Below are 20630 nucleotides of genomic sequence, written 5' to 3' on the forward strand. Positions count from 1 at the left end.
ATTAATAGAATGAAAGATTTAAATATTATATCTGAATAGATGCAGAAAAAACATTTGACAAAATTCAATATCTGTTCATGATAAAAACTCTTAAGAAATTAGGTATACAAAGAATGTACCTCAGCATAATCCACACCATATATTACAAGTCCACATCTAACATCACATTCATTGGTAAAAAGTTGAAAGCTTTTTCTCCAAGATCAGGAACAAGAGAAGGGTACCCACTCTCACCACTCCTATTCCACGTAGTACTAGGATTCCTAGCCAGAGTAGTGAGGCAATACAAAAAAAATAAAAGGCATCCAAATTGGAAAGGAAGAAATAAAATTGTCTCTATTTGCAGATGACATGATTTTATGTTTAGAAAAATCCACCAAAAAATTGTTAGAACTAATCCACAAATTCAGTGAAGTTGCAAGATACAAAATTAACATGTAAGAATCAGTAGCATTTCTATATACCAACAATGACCTATCTGAAAAATAAAGAAAATGATCCCATATACAATAGCATCAAAGACAAAATAAAACCTTAGAAATAAATTTAAGTAAGGAGGGAAAGATCTCTGTGCTGAAAACTATAAAACACTGGACAAAGAAAACACACAAAAAAATGGAAAGGCATCCTGTGTTCATGGAGTGGAAGAATTAATACTGTTAAAATGTCTCACCTGGAGCCATCTATAGGTTCAATGCAGTATTCATCAAGAATCCAATAGCATTTTTTCAGAAGCAGAAAAACAACCCTACAATTTGTACGGAACCACAAAAGACCCCAAATAGCCAAAGCAATACTGAGAAAGAACAAAGCAAGAGGTATTATACTTTTTGACTTCAAGCTATCTTATAAAGTTATAGTAATCAAAACAGCATGATAGTGGCATAAAAACAGATCCATAGACCAATGAAACAGAATTGAGAGCCCAGAAATAAACCTACGCATATATAATCAATTAATATTTAACACGGGTGCCAAGAAAACTCAATGGAGAAAAGACAATCTCTTCAATAAATGGCACTGGGAAAATTGGATATTCACATGCAACAGAATGAAACTAGTCCCCTATCTTACACCAGTCACAAAAATTCATCCAAAATGGGTTAAAGACTTAAATGAAGTCCATAACACTCTTAGAAAAAAAAACCTAGGAAAAAAGCTCTTGGACATGGGTCTTGGTCAAGATCTTGGGTCTTGGTGACGCCTAAAGCACAAGCAGCAAAACCAAAAACAAACAAGTGGGGCTTCATGAAACTAAAAACTTTTGCACAGAAAAATAATCAACAAAATGAAAAGATAACCTATGAAATAGGAAAAAATGTTTGCAAATCTTATATCTGATAAGGAGTTAATATCCAAAATGTATAAGGAACTTACACAACTCAATAGCAACCCCTCAATGTTGGGAACCGCCCTGACTTGTATCAGAGGCTGAAACCCCCGCCAAGCTAAGGCTAAGGGAACGCCCTTGGAACCGTAAGCCAGCAAGGAGACAAAAGCTTATCTCCCTGGCAGGAATGCTGCTTCTGCTGCTTTATTCATGACTGAACCCCCAAAAGCTTGGTCGGTTAGCCAAAGACGGGTAAGATTCCCCACGGGGGAACGACCTAAGACAGGCATGATCACTTTGGGAGGCCCCCCAAAAGAAGGACTTTGGGGGGCTGCAGCAAAAGGGGGTGATGGACCCTCGCTCCTCGGCTTTGACATAGCCTGAGTTCTCATCGTCTGGGAGAAAATCTCCTTATCTCTTGGTTACCTAGTTCCCTTGCTCCACCTAAGCCTGAAACAATGACAGGGTGGTACAGCTCGGTACTGAGAAGTGCGGATTCCCCAGGGTGATCAGGCCTAAGAAAGAACATGTAAATTACTGTGAAACCTTCTTTGTTTAAAATACTCTCAGTTGAATAAGAAGGGTCTTAGGAGGAAGTTAGTTTGTTCCTCAGTCTTACAGCTCTTTGACCCCCAACTCAATAGACCGGCAGAGTTCTTTGTTTTCTATAGTTCCTTACTTCCCCTAATGAGTACTGTACTTTACCTGAATTATTATGCAAAATGAGCCTAATAAAAGCAGGTATGGACGGTAAATCAGCGCACTCCCCACTAGGGGGGTGGCCATTTCGTCCCTACTTCCCCACAGAAACTAGTCTGTCTCTGTGCATGTTGTTATTTCTCGCGTGTTTATTGTCGAGCCATCCACAGCGTTCCGTGGTCACTGCTGGCCGGTGACCCACGCGCAACACCTCAAAACAATCAAATTTTAAAAATGGGCATAGGACTTGGAAAGACATGTTTCCAAAGAAGACATACAACAGGTGCACAAATCATTAGGGAAATGCAAATCAAAATCACAGTGAGCTATCACCTCAGACCTATTAGAATGACTATTGTCAAAGACAAAAAATAACAAGTGTTGGCTAGGATGTGGAAAAAGTGAATCCTTGTGCAAATGTAAATTAGTGCAACCACTATAAAAAACAGTATGGAGATTCCTCAAAAAAATAAAAATAGAACTACCATATGATCCAGCAATTCCATTTCTGGGTAAATTTCCAAAGGAAAGAAAAACACTCATCCAAGACATATCTGCATCCCCATGTTCATAACAGCATTATTTATAATAACCAAGACAGGTAAACAGCTTAAGTGTCCATCAATGGAAAAATGCATAAAGAAGCTTTGGAATATTGACAGCCATAAAAATGGAGGAAATCCTGACACTTGCTACAACATGGATGGACCTTTAGGGGATTATGTTAAGTGAAATAACTCAAAGGAAGACAAATATGGTCTTACTTAAATGTGGAATCTTAAAAAAATAACTAACAAAAATAGATCAGCCCTAGCTGGTGTAGCTCAATGGACTGAGTGCCAGTCTGTGAACCAAAGGGTTGCAGGTTCGATTCCTGGTCAGAGCATGTGCTTGGGTTGCAGGCCAGGTCCCCAGTTGGAGCTGTGCAAGAGGCAACTGATCCATGTATCTCTCTTACATTGATGTTTCTCTCCCTCTCTTTTCCCCTCCCTTCCTTTCTCTCTAAAAATAAATAAAATCTTTAAAAAAATAGATCAGGTGTGTGTTACCAGGGGCAGGGGTTTAGGAGTGAAGGGTAGGGGAATGGAAGGAAGGTTGTCAAAAGGTACAAAGTTCCTGTATAAGAAAAATAAGTACTAGGGATGTAAAGTACAACACGATGTCACCAGTAAACATACTGGATTGTATATTCAGAAGTTGCCAAGATAGTAAATCCTGGAAGTTATCATCACATGGAAAAAGTTTTCCCTTCTTTTTAATCTCTATGAGATGATGAATGTTAATTTACTGTGGCAATCACTTCACAATATATGTAAGCCATTGTGCTATATAATTTAAACTTACACAGTGTTGTATGTCCATTGCAATAAAACTTAAAAATAAACAACACAAATTACCATTCTGGAGGTCAGAGGTCCGATACAGTATTTATTGCGCTAAAATGGAGGATCGGGGAGAATCTAGTTCCATCCCATTGCCTTTTCCAGCTTCTAGAGACTGCCTGCATTCCTCGGCTCATGGTCCCTTCTTCCACCCTCAAAGTAAGTGCAACATCTTCTAATCTCAATCTGACTGTTTCGTAGTCATATCTCCTCCTCTGACTCTACCTGCCTTCCTCTTAGAAGGCCGCTTGTGTTTAGATTGGAACCACCCAGGTTATGTCCCCATCTCAAGATCTCTAACTAAATTATATCAGCACTGTCATTTTGCCATGTAATATAACACATTCACAGGTTTTAGGAGTTAGACTGCTGACATTTGGCGGGGAGGGTGTTATTCTGTCTACCACAATGAGCATCTGTTACTTACTTGTACACAGTGATTTGTGTCCTAAACAGCTACCAATGAAGTTTGAACTTTATGCAATTACTCAGTTACTATGCCTCTCTAACTGAAATCTGAACTGTGTTGTAAGGTGCAATATGTTATTTAAGTAAACCATGGTAACTGGAATTTGTGTATAACTGAATGATGCAAAACAAGGCCTGTTTTAAGTCCAGCTGATAGGTCAAAAAAAAGGATGAGAAAATGCATGTGGCTCTACGTGTAGGGCCATGGCTGCAGAAAACGAGGTGGAAGTGACCTACATGTCTGCACTCATGTCTGAAGAACGCTCATAAGTAAACAGTGAGCTTTCTCTCAGGTTGGATCTCAAGGCTACCAGAATACTGACAGCACTACAGCTTGTCCCTCTGAAAAACATGGTGCAGGTGAACATGGAAAAACCTTGAGAAACAATGACAGAACTTCCCTCTTACCTCTGTCGTCTTCTGCCCACTCCCCCTCCCCCCATAAAATATGTCTGAGTATCGTGTGCACTAATATCCAAATACTGACAGTATATCGCACTTATTTACAAAGCAACTGTCTTTTAAAAAATTTCTGACTAATAAACATAAAAGAGCTCTTGATAACTGATTAAGAATATAATTAACATTTCTTATGTGCACAGAGTTAAACAAACTGCAAAATAAGTAAATATGAGACACGAGTGTCTTAGACCAAACACGATTTACAAAACTGAACTGCTGATAGAAAGTTTCTCATAAATACATTTTATTTTGACAGTAAAAAGGTCAGGTATACAGGGATTCTTGAAGTGCAATCTTTTCGGGGGGTCAGTATTCTCACCATGCTACAAACATAGAAAGAGACATAGAGGACTGATAAGAGGGTGTTTTCCTTCTCTGGAAGTATTATATTAAACTGCAATACAAACACCTTATCTTACAGAACAGGATACCTCTTCAAGAGGCGCAGCCTATTTTATAATACCTAAGTATTGTAAATACATTCATTGCATGAATTGGAGAGAGGAAAGGAAGCAGAAACAGCATTTCATGAAAACCCATTCCTTGACTACATCCATATCAAGACTTACCACTTTATAGAATTCATAATTTATTAGCCAATGCTATTTAAAAATACTACTTCAGTAGTCTTAAATTGATATTGGTGAAAAATCACACACAAGGCCTAACCCTGGTGAGGTACATGAAGTAAAATCCTTATCCGTCGGTGGCTCCTGTTGGACCCTGGACAGGGCTGAAAGTACCTCTGAGGCAACTGTTCCATTTTTCGCATGCTCGGTCCAGACAGGTGAGGACCCAACGTGCTAAGTGCATATTTCAAGGATGAGTGCTGAACCTGTTTAGAGCCACAGTAAGCTATGAGAGGCTTTCATAAATACTCTTTGAGAGGGAACATAATCATTAAACTTGGTGCTTTTACCTCAAAAAAGATTTTTTACTCTACAGAGAATAAACTCTCATATACATTTTGAAACTCCTACTATAAATTACTATGCTAAATCTGTTAAGACTTCATGGTTTCTGCTTTCGTGAAGTAGGTGAAGGGGTAATCTCTATTCTTCCCATGTAATTGTTCCCACACAAGGCTTTTAGGAGGCCTTAATCAACTGTATAATTTACACATCGAAGTCCTTCAGTGCTCCCCAGCTACCACCTATTTTCACTTTCACTTTTAGTTTCACAGAAAGTTTTATGGCATTTTCCATTTCATTCTTGACAATCTGAGCAACCTAAGGGCGGAAGAAAGAGGTTAGCAAACTCTCTGCCCAGTGAAAGAATTCTTCCCACCCCACCCACTGAGGCGGCAGACCACACTAGAGCTCTTCACCCGGTGCTTAAAACTTGACATCAGCAAAGAGCCAGGCACCCCAAGTCTGCACTGATCAGCAGGCGCTCTCCCAGTTTCAGCTAGAATACTCAGAGCTTTGAAACCCTTGGGACAAGACTCCAAATTCCCATCTAACTTCTTCCAGACAAAAATCCCTGCACCAGGAATTTCTTTAACAATAGTATGACACTGAGCTCTCTCAGTTCTTTCTATACCCTTAAGGACTCAACCTTTATGTATCTTAGCCTGACCTACAAAGTCTTAACTTTCCATAGAATGGGTGCAAACACTGTAAAAATACCTGAACAACATCCTCTTCTGCCACTTCATATAAGAGTTCATCGTGGAGCTGAAGGATGAAGAAGCCTCCTCTGACTGGGCCAAAGACCCCTGGCAGTTTTCTCTCCGGTAACAATCCTCCTACCCAGTGAAGAAAGCAGCAAACATAAACATGTCACTCTGCCACAGGAGAATGTTGGGTTTGGGGTTTTGTTTTGTTTTGTTTTGTTTTGTTTTGTTTTTTAGAGATCTTGAGAAACTCTGGGAAATTTTAATTAAGAGATTAAAAAACAGCAAATTTGGAACTATCGGGAAAATAACGATTTGCTGTCTGCTACTTAGCCTACTTATCAGGTAGACTAAATCTCCGTCAACTTCCTCCCAGAAAGGAGGAGTCTAACAAAGAGGCCAGTGAATGAAGTGTGACAAAATCTGCTCCAAACTCTAACTTATTTCTCATAAATAACCAACATCTTCTCTTTCCATGGAGTCCCACTGTTCTAAGTAAAAGCACCCGGATAGTATGGGGCCTGATTCCTGCTCCAGCAAAGGGAGCTGGTATTGCAGTTAGGCAATGTTTTATAAGAGGGACACTGCCTGGTGACTTTTTATGGCCAGAAGTGTCAACTGGTGCTTCCCCAGTGAGCACACTCGAGACAAGTACCTGGCCTCAGATCCAAACGTGGACTTCAGAGCCTGAGAGTCCCTTGACATTATATGTAACAGTCCATGTCTGTACATTTTTCTGTGAAAATGATCTATAGCTTTCAATAGATTCTCAAAAACCCATGACTCCACAAATGGTTATAAATCACTGTACTAGACTTAGGTACTATTTCCTAACTAGCTGGGCCTAGTGGTACAGGCTATGTCCCTCTGATCACTAAATAAGGTTCAACATTAAGACCTTTAGAGTAACAACCTTTAATTATTTGCCCATATCTCACACCACTGCTTCCTTTCTGCCATCCAAATTTCCTACTTATCCTCAGGACAGCACAAATATATTCCCATCTCCTTCCGTATCTGGCACTTCCCTGAGAGTTCTTTAGCTGTCACTCTCTGCAGCCCCAGTTTGCTCAGGGGTGGCTGTCACAGGCTAAGAGAACAACTGCAGATGAGTTCGTGGCAAGGTGTTTCCACAGCTGGGCTGCAAAGGCTGTGCATCTGTTTGCCAGTTTGGCTGACATCTGATCTGCCCCGCTGGACCCCCTTATCTCACGGCATCAGCTGTCCAGATGCTCTAGCTTTTCTGTTTTCTGATCACCATAGCTTTGTCCTCTTCACTGCCCTTGTGCACTCGGCTTCTGACCCAGAATGCCATGATCTTCCTGTTCCCTGTGCAGTCTGCTGCCTCAGGCTCAGCTCCCTTTGATCGCACTGACCTACTGCTACCTTAAGCTGTCATGTCACCATGAAGTCATCCTCAGGGACATATCTACATTGTCTTCCACTCATTCTAAAGGTTGTTATTGTCTACATCCTCATTTTGACACTGCATTACTCTGCTGTGAAGAGTTATGCAACTATTCAAAGTCAGGTATCGTATCTTCCTTTCCTTAGTAGATTTTAAATTTAAACATTGGCTGATAACTTTTACCTCTAAACCCTTCAAAGCACACAGGCACACAATAGTACTATTCCCCAAATAAGCTTGATCACCACACTTTATCTATCTATCTATCTGTCTATCTATCTATCTATCTATCTATCTATCTATAAAACAAGAAATAATCTATCCAAGCAACAAGGAGAGGACTTTTAGGGAAAGTATTTTAAGAACAAGAGCAAGAAAAGGCGACAATATTGACAAAGAAATGTATGTGATAAGGAAGTCAACTTAGTATTTATTGCAGACTTCAGAGAACACAGAATGCCGTGAATAGGTAAAATTGAGCATGTTCTTAAGTTATGTTATGTTATGTTATGTTATGTTATGTTCTGAGGACCACAGGAGATCCCTAAGTCCCTTTCAAAGCATATGCAAAGTCAAATTATTTTCTTAACAACATGCAGAGGTTGTTTTCCTTTTTTGGTCTCATTTGTCAGTAAGTATACAGAAAGGTGTTCAGCTATCCTGGTTTTAGCACTGCAAGTACCGCATCCTGAGGAACCCACCAGTCTTCCACAAGCGGGGGTATTTATCACTCTAGACTGTACATTTAGGGTTTTTCAGAGGTTACAGGACATGTAACATTGCAACACACTGAATGCAGAAATAGGAGAGAGAATCCAACTATCTTCTCATAAACATTAAAGAGATCATCAGAAAGGTAAAATAGAGCCACTTATTACCAAACTTCTTTTGTTCTAAAAAAATGTAGTTATTAATATTTTAGCCCTGACTGGTGTGGCTCAGTTGGTTAGGCATCACCCCGCAGAGCGCAAGGTCACCAGTTCAATGCCCAGTCAGGGCACATGGCTGGGTTATGGGTTCAGGCCCCACGAGAGACAACCAAATGATATTTCTCTTTCGTATCAATGTTTTTCTCCCTCTCTTTCTTCCTCCCTTCCCCTCTCTCTAAAAATAAGTGAAATATTTAAATAATATAGTCATTTTAATAAAAATATGTTACTTATGTTAACATATGTTGAGTTTATTACTTTTTAAATGTTAATAAACATTTTTAAATTCCTTATTTTTTAAATTTCTAATATGGTAAATATTGGTAGGTAGAACTCACAGGAACAAAAACTCGTTGGCATCTCAATAATTCTGAATGTAAAGACAAATTGATATCAAAATGTTAGAAAATTGTTGAGAATACATAAAATACATCCCCTTTTCATTCCTGATGCAATTAATCTCATCATGCTATAGCAGGAGTCTCACTTATGAACAAACCTGTTCTGTCACTTTGAAGTGCACTTTCCCGATGACCATGGGATTTGAAGGTTGAGGGGAAGGTCTCTAATTGCTTCTGAATGTTAACTGTGGCTATTTTGACAATATCAGCTGCTGAACCTTGGACTGTTGTGTTGATAGCCTGACGCTCAGCCTATGAAAAACAATAATAACAGGTGTTCCATCAGATATAGAATACGGTTTCATACCCACTATCCAACCAGAAATCTGGACCAAGATTGACCCAGGATATCAACTGTTAAGCAGCATTGTTAGAATAACAACTAAAATGATCCAGGCCCTGAGATTCTGAGCTGTCATCCACATGATAAATAGAAATTGCTTCAATTTATAAATATTCAACACTCAGGAACCAAAACCTGTATCACACTTAAGATATGTTTAAGATAGCTCAAAATTATTTTATTTTATAAACATATATCATCAATGTTCTAAAATTCACTCTAAAGCAGGGGTGTCAAACTCATTTTCACTAGAGGCCACATTAGCCTTGAGGTTGCCTTCAAAGAGCCAAATGTAATTTTAGGACTGTGTAAATGTAACTACTCCTTAACTAGGGGCAAGGAGCTTGGAGCTGCCTCTGGGTAGAAACAAGGTGCAGGCTGGATAAAACAAGGTAGAGGGCCGGATTCAGCCCCAAGGCCTTGTGCTTGCCACCTGGGCTCTAAAGGATCTATTCCTCAAAATATAACTATTATCCTAAATAGATATAAGTAGATTCTTTGTGATGTGGGTTGAAATGTTCCAAGCACATCTTCCATATATGAGTGACCTCTTAGTCCCAGCATTGAGTTTGCTGCAGGCAAGTCTGGGGCCCTCAGGTATGAATCAGAGCTCTTGATAGGCTGCCAGCACTGATCATTAGCTGCTGGAGAAAATACAGATCCTAGCTCCCTAGGTATTAAGTTAGCACTTCCCTAATACTATTGTCATGAACTTCTTGGCTCGCAACCATAGCCACTAAAAGTGATTATCCTGAGTCAGTAGGGGTGGGGTCTGGGTGAAGATGCAAGGTGCAACCTGTCCATGAATATTGTTCCTGTCGTCCCAAAAGTTCTCAGAAGGGATCTATGTAACTTGAGAGGTGTTCTCTGGTTCCCTGTTTCCTGAGTGGACCTAACTCCTAGAATACCTGCTAAAGAGATAGATTTTTTTAAAACAACTTCTTTAAATTTTATTTTCACTAGCAACAAAACCATAGATTGGAATATTTACTATTGTTAAACTGTTCATACTACCCAAAGCAATTTACAGATTCAGTATTTTGTGAACCCAATGGCATTTTTTAAAGAAATACAAAATATCATTATCAATTTATATGATATCTCAACAGACCTTGAGGAGCCAAAAGAATCTTCCAAACTAGCAGGTAACTGGCTTGCATTTCATGATTTCAAAACACATTACAAAGCTAAAGTTAAAATAGAGTGGCATTAGCATAAAGACAGAGATATAGATCAATGGGACAGAATAAAGACAGCATGAATAAACCCTTGTGTTTATGGTCAAATGATCTTCAACAAGGGTAACAAGACCAATCAATGGAGAAAAGACAAACTTTCACAAAAGGTGTTGAGAAAACAGGATATTCACATGTAAAAGAATTTTACACCACATGCAAAATTAATTCAAAGTGGCTTAAAGATTTAAATGGAAGACCCAAAACTGTAACACTCACTTGAGATAACACAAAGGAAAAGCTTCCCGACATTGGATCTGGCACTAAATCTTTGGATGTGATCTCAAAAGCTCAGGAAACAAAGCAAAATAGAAAATGAAACTACATCAAGCTTCAAAATTAAGTCATCAAAAGAAACAATCCACTGAGTTAAAAGAAAATCTATAAACCCTGGCTGGCGTAGCTCAGTGGATTGAGCTTGGACTGCGAACCAAAGTATCACAGGTTCAATTCCCAGCCAGGGTACATGCCTGGGTTGCAGGCCATGACCCCCAGCAACCGCACATTGATGTTTCTCTATTTCCCACCCTTCCCTCTCTAAAAAATAAATAAATAAAATCTTTTAAAAATAATTTTAAAAAAAGAAAACCTATAGAATGACGAAAAGTATTTGCAAATTACTAATATCAGTTAAAGGGTAAACATCTTAGGTATATAAAGAAACTCTAAAATTTAAAACAAAAAAAGCCCAAATTAGTTGATTACATAATGATCAAACACTTGAACAGACATTTCTCTAAATAAAACATAAAAATGGACAATAAGATCATAAAAAGATACCCAACATCAGTAATCATTAGAGAAATCAAATCAAAACCACAATGGAGTGTCACCTCACACTGATTAGGATGGCCAGTATTTGGAGCACAGAAAGTAACCTGTGTTGGCACGATTGTGAAAAAATTAGAACCCAAACCCACTGTTGATGGAAATGCAAAATAGTGCAGTTACGGTAGATACCAGTTTGGAGGTTCCTCTAGAAATAAAAAATAAACTTAATATGTGATTGAACAATTTCACTTCTTTTTTTATATTCAAAAAAATAAAATCCTGGCTGGTGTAGCTCAGTGGATTGAGCGTAGGCTGCAAACCAAAGTGTTGCAGGTTCGATTCCCAGTCAGGGTACATGTCTGGGTTGCAGGTCATAACCCCCAGCAACCGCACATTGATGTTTCTCTCTGTATCTCCCTCCCTTCCCTCTCTAAAAATAAATAAAATCTTTTTAAAAAAAGAATAAAAAGCAGGGTTTTGAAGGAATATTTGTACATTCATTTTCATTGCAGCATTATTCACAATAGCCAAAAGCTGGAAGCAAGCCAATTGTCCACAGGCAGGTTAACAGAAGAAGAAATTGTGGTATATACATATATAGTGGAATATAAACCTCAGGGATTTTAACCCCTAATTTTTCCGTTAAATTCTTCATTTAATTGTATTTAAAAATGCATAACATTATACTTACCACCTTAACCAACAGCCTGTGTACAGTTTAAGTGGAATATATATTCTCATTGTAAAACAAATCTCTAGAACTTTTTCATCACTAAAACTAAAAATCTATACCCATTAAGAAAAAATACCCCATTTCTTTCTCCCCCAAGTACCCCACAATAACCAATCTTCTTTGTTTATGTAAATTTAAATGCTTGTGAAACATATCATTTCTGTCTTCTTCTTACTAGTTCATTTCACTTAGCATAATATTAGAATTCTCTAGTTTTCTAAGGCTGAGATAGATTTTTTTAATGTACTTTTTTGTATCAAATACTGATGAATCCCCTGTAAACTTACTCAGTTGTCACTTTTAAAGAGCAACTGAATTTCAGAGTCCTCCTGACTCCTCCCCTGGTTGGAACTTTGTGTAGTGTGTTGAATTAATATTACTTGCTGCCTTTCTCTGTGAAGTTACACAGCCCCACCCACCACCACGTAATTTGAAGTGTTTTTCACTCTAAAAGGATGATGGCCTTGTCTTGTCTTGGCCAATGAACTGTGAGTAAAACTGACACATAGCACATGTAGAAGTTTTTAAAACTATCCAACATTATCACAAAGAAAGGTCTACCCAGGTAGGGACTCTTCTATTGCTCTGGATTCCAGAGGGAAGACAATATGGAGTGGAGTGACAGTCAACTGAGAGCCAAGCTATAACAGGATTTAAAACTAGAGCTGCTTATCGTATAAGTCACTGAAGTTTTGGAGTTGTTTTTACTGACATAAGCACACAAAAATATAACTAAGACATATACTACACTCTAATGATATTGTACTTCTCTGATTCTCATCCAAAATAAGAAATAATGGCAGTCTTAGCTATGTGTCCCACAATCTAAGTTTCTCGATGTCCAGGGCTTTTTTATATACAAAGAAAATACAGGTTTCTGATAACAGGAGATTAGGTCATTAGAACCAACACTCTGACTGATAACATGAAAAAGCTGTAATTCTTTTTTGGTTTTTTTGGAAGTGATGCTGTGTAGATAGAATATCTAAAAGTATATACAGCCAAATTATTAGAATATGTAATATTTGCAAGGTTTCTAGGCAAAAGAACAACAATAAAAACAATTATATTTTTATGTGTGAGAAGCCAAGGGTTAGAAAATGTGAAAAAGAAAGAAAAGAATAAAAAAATACCATTTGTGACAGCATCAAAAGTTTTCAATACCTAGCTATAAATCTAATAACAAACATCTAATGAGATACAATCTCTTTCCCAAAACTACACAATGTTATTGAGAAAATCTAACAAGACTCAAGATCTAAATATATGGACAAATAGATCATGTTCCTGGGTTAGAAACTCAAATTTTAAATGTGTCCATTAGTCCCATCTTGATCTATGAACTCAGGCAATAATAATAATATAAAAAATCCAAACATGATTTTGTGTTTGTGTGGAAATTTACAAGCTGCTTCTACAATTTATATAGAAATGCAAAGAATGAAGAATAAGTAAATATTTGTGGGAAAAAAACAAGGTAAGACAACTTACTTTGCCATATATCAAGACACCTTACAAAACTGCATCACTAGGGCAGTGTGGCACTGTCTGAAGATGAGCAAATACAACAGACCAAAATAACTTGTCCAGAAACAGAAACATCCATATTATTTGATTAACAGCAAAGGTGGCACTGCAGGGCAGTGAAGGGAAGGCTCGTTCTTTTCAATAAATAATTTGGGGCAATTGTATATCCATGGGGGAGGTGAGAGACCTTGACCTTCAGTCTCTTGAAACATGAAAATAAATTCCTGATTGGCTGTAGATATAAATATGAAAGGCAAAACAAAAATTTCTAAAATCATTTTCTGATGTTGAAGTACAGAAAACTTCCTTAAACAGATCAAGGAAATCACTCCAATAATATAAAAAGATTGATAAATTCATGTAAGCAAAGGGCTCATGCCTGGAATATATAAAGGACTCGCAAATTGGTTTAAAGGACAGACAAGAAAACAAAAAAGCCATAAGACTTGAACACACCCTTCACAAAAGAAAATTCCAAATGGTCAATAAACATTTTAAAAAGGAGCTCAACATCACTAGTCATCAAGAAAAAGCAAATAAAAATGCAATGAGGTACTATGACACAATTACCAGAATGGCCAAAATTAGAAAGATCAATGATATCAGGAATGTAGATACTCGATCACCAACTTACACCATACACAAAAATAAATTCAAAGTGGATAAAAGAATTAAATGTTGTGACACCACAAAAGTCCTAGAGGAAAACATAGGCAGGAAAATCTCAGACATTCCATGCAGCAATATTTTTACCAATATGTCCTCTAGAGCAAGGGACAGAGAGGAAAGAATAAACAAATGGGAATTAATCAAATTAAAAAGCTTCTGCATGGCTAAAGAAAAATCATTAAAATAAAAAGACAACCAACTATATGAGAAAACATATTTGCCAATGATACCTTGGACAAGAGTTTAATCTCCAAAATAGATAAAGAACTCACATGGCTCCATTCCAGGAAGACAAACAACCCAATTTAAAAATGGGCAAAAGACTTGAACAGACACTTCTCCAAGGAGGACAAACAGAGGGCTCAGAGACAAATGAAAAAACTGCTCAGCATCACTAGCCATCAGAGAGATGCAAATCAAAACCACAATGAGATACCACTTCACACCAGTGAAAATGGCCATCATAAACAAATCAACAAACAAGTGCTGGAGAGGATCGGAGAAAATGGGACCCTAGTGCACTGTTGGTGGGAATGCAGACTGGTGGAGCCACTGTGGAAAACAGTCTGGAATTTCCTCAGAAAAGTAAATATGAAACTGCCTTTTGACCCAGCAATTCCACTGCTGGGATTATAGCCTAAGAATCCTGAAACACCAATCCAAAAGAACGTATGTACCCCAATGTTCATAGCAGCACAATTTACAATAGCCAAGTGCTGGAAGCAACCTGAGTGCCCATCAGTAAATGAATGAATCAGAAAACTATGGTACAGTTACACAATGGAATACTACACAGCAGAAAGAAAGAAGGAGCTCCAAGCTTTTGCAACAGCATGAATGGAACTGGACAGCATTATGCTAAGTGAAATAAGCCAGGCAGTGAGGGACAAATACCATATGATCTCACCTTTAACTGGCACCTAATCAACAAAACAAACAAGCAAGCAAAACATAACCAGAGACGTTGAAATTAAGAACAATCTGACAATTACCAGAGGGGAGGAGCGAGGGGGTAATGAGGGAAAGGGGAAAAGGTTTTTCGGAACATGTATAAAGGACACATGGATAAAACCAAGGGGTGGTGGAAACGGGAAGGAGGTGGGGATGGCTGGGGTGGAGGGAGTGGTGGGGGATAAATGCAGACAACTGTAATTGAACACCAGTAAAATAATTTTTTAAATAATGAAAAAAAAAGAATGTAGATACAATATATAAAGTTGATGGCAATATACACTGGAATACCCACTCTGCAAAACTCTTACATAGTACACACTAAAGGTAGTACACACTCCTAGAGTCTTACTCTATGACTCAGCAATTCCACTCTAAGGTAATGGAACTGGGTACATATGTTCACCAAAAGATACGAAAATCTCATATGTGAAAATGTTGATAATAACTTTATTCAATGACAACCAAAATGTGAAAATAATAAAAATGCCTGCCAACTTCAGAAGGAGTGAATAAATTATTGGTGTGTTCCTACATTGGAATACTACTGAGCTAAATAAAGACATAACCTACGGCTGCATATGACACTACTGAATCTCACAGACTTGTATTTGAATGAAAAAATTCAGACCCAAGAGTGTACAGAGTATGATTGTATTTAAATAAGAATCAAGGTCATACAAAACTAACCTATAATTTTATGAGTGTGCACTGTGGGGTCTTGGAGGGGGGCATAAGAAAGCCATCTGGGGAACTGGGAAAGTTCTCCATCCTGACGGTGGTCACAGGCACATGGGCACACACATACATAAAACTTCAGGCTTTACACTTCAGACTTGTGCCATTTACCACATGTATGTTATTTCTTCATTTAAAAAGAACTTAAGTATAAATAAAATGTATACTGTCTCCTCAACTAAAATCACTAATAAGAGAATGAAAAGGCCAGACAGTGTGAGAGAACATTTTCCACACATGTAACCAATAATAAACTCCCAAAAAATCAGTAAGAAAAAGACAACTCCACAAAATAAAAAAATGAATAAGAAAACTTGAATAGGCACTTTCCCAAGGAAAGAAAAATAACTAAATGGCTAAAAAAAATTTTTAATTTAGTTTACCTCATAAGTATTCAAGGGAATGCAAATTAAAACTATGGAAAATTATATTAACCATATATAATATGGTTATAGATGGCTACAATTATATTAACTTTAGTAGCAAATGTTGGCCAGGATACAGAGTGGTAAGAACTCGCATACACTCCTGATGGGAGGGCAGACTGCTACGAACACCACAAAAACAGTTTGGCTTTAATTACTAAAGCAGCTATTCTATGGTTAGGTCTTTACCAAGCATAAATGGGAGCATCTGCGCACCAAGAATCCTGGATAAGAATGTTTAAATCAGAACAATCCATAACATCTCCAACTGGAAACCCAAATGCCTATCAAATAGAAAAAAATGGATAAATATCCATTTTCATGTGTATATGTATATCCATATAATAGAGCACTACACAGCTATCCACACGTGAAACAACATGCATGACTGGCATATGTAATGTTGAAAGAAGCTAGACATGGAAGAATACACCTAGATGATATATATATAGAAGTCAATAAATACACAAAACAAAACTATAAGGTTAGAGGTTAGGATAGTGGTTATTTCTGGGAAGGCAGTGGGTGGTGATTAGAAGGAGGCATGAGAGGTGCTTCTGGGTGCTGACAATATTCTATTTTGTGAGTTGGGTTGCACACAGATATAGCCCCATGATAATTTACTAAAATGTACATATTTTCTGTGCTTTTTCTATACATATTTTTCAATACAGTAAAAGTTAAACAGAAAGTAAAACCAAACCTAATCAAAACCAAAAAAAAAAATTTGGCTATATTGTCCCTATGACTAATTCAGAGTGTTGGAATTTTTTTTCTCTCAGCAACAATATAACAAATCAGTTAGATCTTAATACCTAGAGTTTAGCCATCAGAAATCGTACTCTCTGCACCACTATATTCACTGCAGCATTATATACAATAGCTAAGATTTGGAAGCAGGCCAAGTGGATAAAAAAGCAGTGATACATTTACACATCGAATACTACTTGGGAGAAAAAAAGGAAATCTTACCTTTTGTGACAGCAGGATGGGCCTGGAAAGTAGTATGCTAAGTGAAATAAGCCAGTCAGAGAAAGACAAATATCATATGATTTCACTTATGTGAAGAATTTAATGACCAAATAAACTAACAAACAAAATAGAAACAGACTCATGGATACAGAGAACAGAGTGACAGCTATCAGAGGGGAGCAGGGTTGGGGAGGTGGATGAAAATGGTGAAGGGATTAAGAAAAAGAACCTCACAGACACAGACAATAGCATGGTGATTACCAGAGGAAATGGGGCGTAGGGGAAGGTGGAAGAGAGTAAAGGGGGATAGATGGTGATGAAGGAGACTTGGAGCAGTAAACGCACATACAATATACAGATACTATATTACAGAATTGTATACTTGAAACCTACATAATTTTATTAACCAATGTCAACCCAATAAATTCAATTAAAAATTAAGAAAAGATTCTACCAATTTAAAACTATAGTAGCATTGAAAAAAAGAAGTCTAACGCTGAGATCTTTGGCTATAAAAGTAAATTATATTGTTCATTTATGTTAACAACTCTACCCTCCATTTTTTATCATGTAAATTCCAAAAATACATAATTCCTGTTAGATCAAGTCCAGATTTCTCAGCCTACTATTAAAAAGCTGCTACTATCCTTCTACTATCTGGCTCCGTCTAACAAGTAGAAAATTATCTGCTCCTAAGTGACAACTCAAATTCTCCATTCCATTCCTACTAGATTGGCTTCTAGCCAATCCTCACTCAAATTGTTATTCAAATGTGATTCTCTTTTCCTTATGTCCAATCATTTAAATTTTAAATCATCTTTAAGAATCTGTTCAAGTACTAACTCCTTCCTGAAGCCTAAATAATTAAGTATGTATGTTATTTTTATATAGTTTTAGCTTGCTTTATCTCTTCTAATACATTTTAAGATTTCTTTTTCTAGAGCATCAATTACAGTACCTAGTTCACTTAAGAGATGGTAAAAGCCTGATAAACATCCAATGTCTGCATGTGGAGATATGGGAGGCTAGAGAGTGAAGAAGTAACAAAAAGCCAACTATTCTTCCACGGTCCCTAAGAGCATTCTTGCTCTGAAGGCTTCCAGCTCCAGGCCACAGCTGGGCAGTTTGAGTCTGGGTCCTTTCGTTAACGTGCTGTGTGTAGTGGACACTGACACGCAACACTACGTGGGAGGGGCAAAACATAACCAGTTAAAGCTGAAAAACCTGGACTAACATAGAAGCTTAAAAGCTCAGATACATAGAATGTTTTTATGAGTCCCAATGATTTCAGAAAGAGATTTTTTGTTCACAATTTAAGCAAATACGATCAAATCTTTAAATCTTTAAACTAACATTAAAAACAGCCTTCTTCCATAATTTGGGTATCCTAAAAACCTCTGATGAACTAGTGCTTTTAAAATAAACAAACAAGTAGAATGAGCCAAAAAAATCACAATTTAATGACTGGCTAGTCTCTGAAGAAATTGTCAATCTGGTGTGATATGTATGACAGATTAGCATATGGTATCTGAAACAAAGATCAACTAGCAAATGTAAGAATTAACTTTATTAATGACTTATTGCCAACACTAGCAAATAATTGGCTTACTGAAACATCTTTAAATGAAGTGTTATAAGGGTGAGCTGATATTTATGTTAATCTCCAAAAGACTGGCATGTGCCATCACTTCAGAAGTCCTTAATGAAACAGAATATCCAATTAATATGCCAGTGATCTCTCTAAGGCAAGGGCCCCCAACCCCCAGGCTATGGACTGGTACCAGTCTGTGGCCTGTTAGGAATTGGGCTGCACAGCAGGAGGTGAGTGGCAGGGGCGTGAGTGAAGTTTCCTCTGTATTTACAGCCATTCCCTATAGCTTGCACCTCCACCTGAGGTATTCTCATAGGAGCACGAACCCTACTGTGCACAAAACATGCAAGGGAGCTAGGTTGTGTGCTCCTTATGAGATTTTAAAGCCTAATGATCTGAGGAGGAGCTGAGGCTGTGATGCCAGCCCTGGGAAGCAGCTGCAAATACAGGTTATCATTAGCAGGGAGGTTCGACTGCACAGAGACCATAATAAATCAATTGCTTGCAGACTCATGTCAAAACCCCATTAATAAGCGGCAGATGACAATTAAGCTGCATTCAGTGGCAGGCTTTATAGTGGCAAGTGAGCTGATGCACTTCAATTGCACAGCTGCTTCTGGTGGCAGGCTTTAAGTCAGAATGTGACACTTAGTCCACGCATGGCCCACCCATTATTTCATTCACCACTTGCATCTGCACCTCTTTCCTGCACTGTGCACTTGTCTCAGTCACAGTTTTGGTAAGCCCACATGCTAACCCTAGCCAAAAGGAGTAAAAAATAAATATCACTGGAGAGCTTTTTTGAAAAGGAGGAAAGACCCAATGATGAGACAGCAGAAGACTCTAAGACTGCCAACAAAAAGAAAGCTGCATTGAAAAGAAAATACTAAGAGTCCTACTTAAATTTTGGGTTCATTGCAACAGGTGATTCCCATTCTCCCATCCCACTTCATATAGCGTGTGGACCGGCTATCCAATGAAGCCATGAAACCTTCAAAATGGCTTCACCACATGGAGACCAAGCACCCTGCATTAAAAGACAAGCCTTTGGAAATTTTTTAAAAGAAAAAAAAACAAAACATGAACCCGAAGAACAGGCAATTATCGAAGGCCACCATTTCATCAGATGTGTCTGCACTGAGAGCATCAGTTTCAGTGGTTAACTACATTGCTAAAGCTTAGAAGCCCCTTACCGTTGCTGAAGAGCTGAGCCTGCCTGCTGCTGAGGACATTTGTCATGAGTTTTTAGAAGAGGCTGCCATTCAAAAAGTGGCACATGCTCCTCTTTCAGCTAGCACCATAACTAGAGGAATTAATGAAATAGCAGAGGGTACTGAGGCACAGTTGTTAGAGAGGGTTAATGAGTCACGAAGGTACTCAATCCAGGTTGATGAGTCTACCAATGCTGACAACAAGGCAACAATGCTTGTTTCTGTGTGATATATTCTTCAGGAGGATGTGCATGAGCATATTTTATGTGCACTTTTGTTGCCAACCAACATCATAGCTGCAGAACTCTTCAAGTCTTTGAGTGATTACAAATCAGGAAAACTGAATTAGTCATTTTGTGTCAATATATACATGGATGGAGCAGCTGCCATGGCTGGACAGCTTTCTGGTTTCACTACTCTGCTCAAAGTGGTCACTTCTGAATGTGAGTCTATGCACTGTGTGATCCATGGAGAAATGCTGGCTAGCCAAAAAAGATCTCCTGAACTTAACAACATTTTGCAGGATGTGATTAAAATGATCAACCACATTAAAGTACATGCCCTTAACCCATGTCTGTTCACACAGCTCTGTGAGGGGATGGGCGCAGAGCACACACGTCTTTTATACACAGAGGTGAGATGGTTTTCTAAAGGGAGATACTGGCAAGAGTTTCTGAGTTATGACAGCTGCTCCAGAGATTTCTTTTAGAAAAACAGTCACCACTGGCAGCACATTTCAGTGACACAGAATGGGTTGTAAAACTTGCTTA

At 38.0% G+C, this 20630-nt stretch overlaps 1 protein-coding gene across 2 annotated transcripts in view; it reads right to left on the bottom strand.

The window, feature by feature from the left end:
• Positions 1 to 4568: 4568 nt before the first annotated feature.
• Positions 4569 to 20630, bottom strand: part of POLQ (DNA polymerase theta) — a 119127-nt gene continuing 103065 nt past the window's right edge. For both annotated transcript variants that reach the window (XM_045852024.1, XM_045852023.1), the window contains 3 exons: positions 8793 to 8946; positions 5970 to 6088; positions 4569 to 5570 (listed from right to left, as the gene is read on the bottom strand). In XM_045852024.1, coding sequence (XP_045707980.1) covers positions 5457 to 5570; positions 5970 to 6088; positions 8793 to 8946 — 387 coding nt within the window. In that variant the 3' untranslated portion in view covers positions 4569 to 5456. The remainder of the gene's footprint in view (positions 5571 to 5969; positions 6089 to 8792; positions 8947 to 20630) is intronic.

This window comes from Phyllostomus hastatus, unplaced genomic scaffold (genome assembly GCF_019186645.2).
Source record: "Phyllostomus hastatus isolate PE091 unplaced genomic scaffold, TTU_PhHast_1.1 phas_contig_86, whole genome shotgun sequence".
Classification (NCBI taxonomy): domain Eukaryota; kingdom Metazoa; phylum Chordata; class Mammalia; order Chiroptera; family Phyllostomidae; genus Phyllostomus; species Phyllostomus hastatus.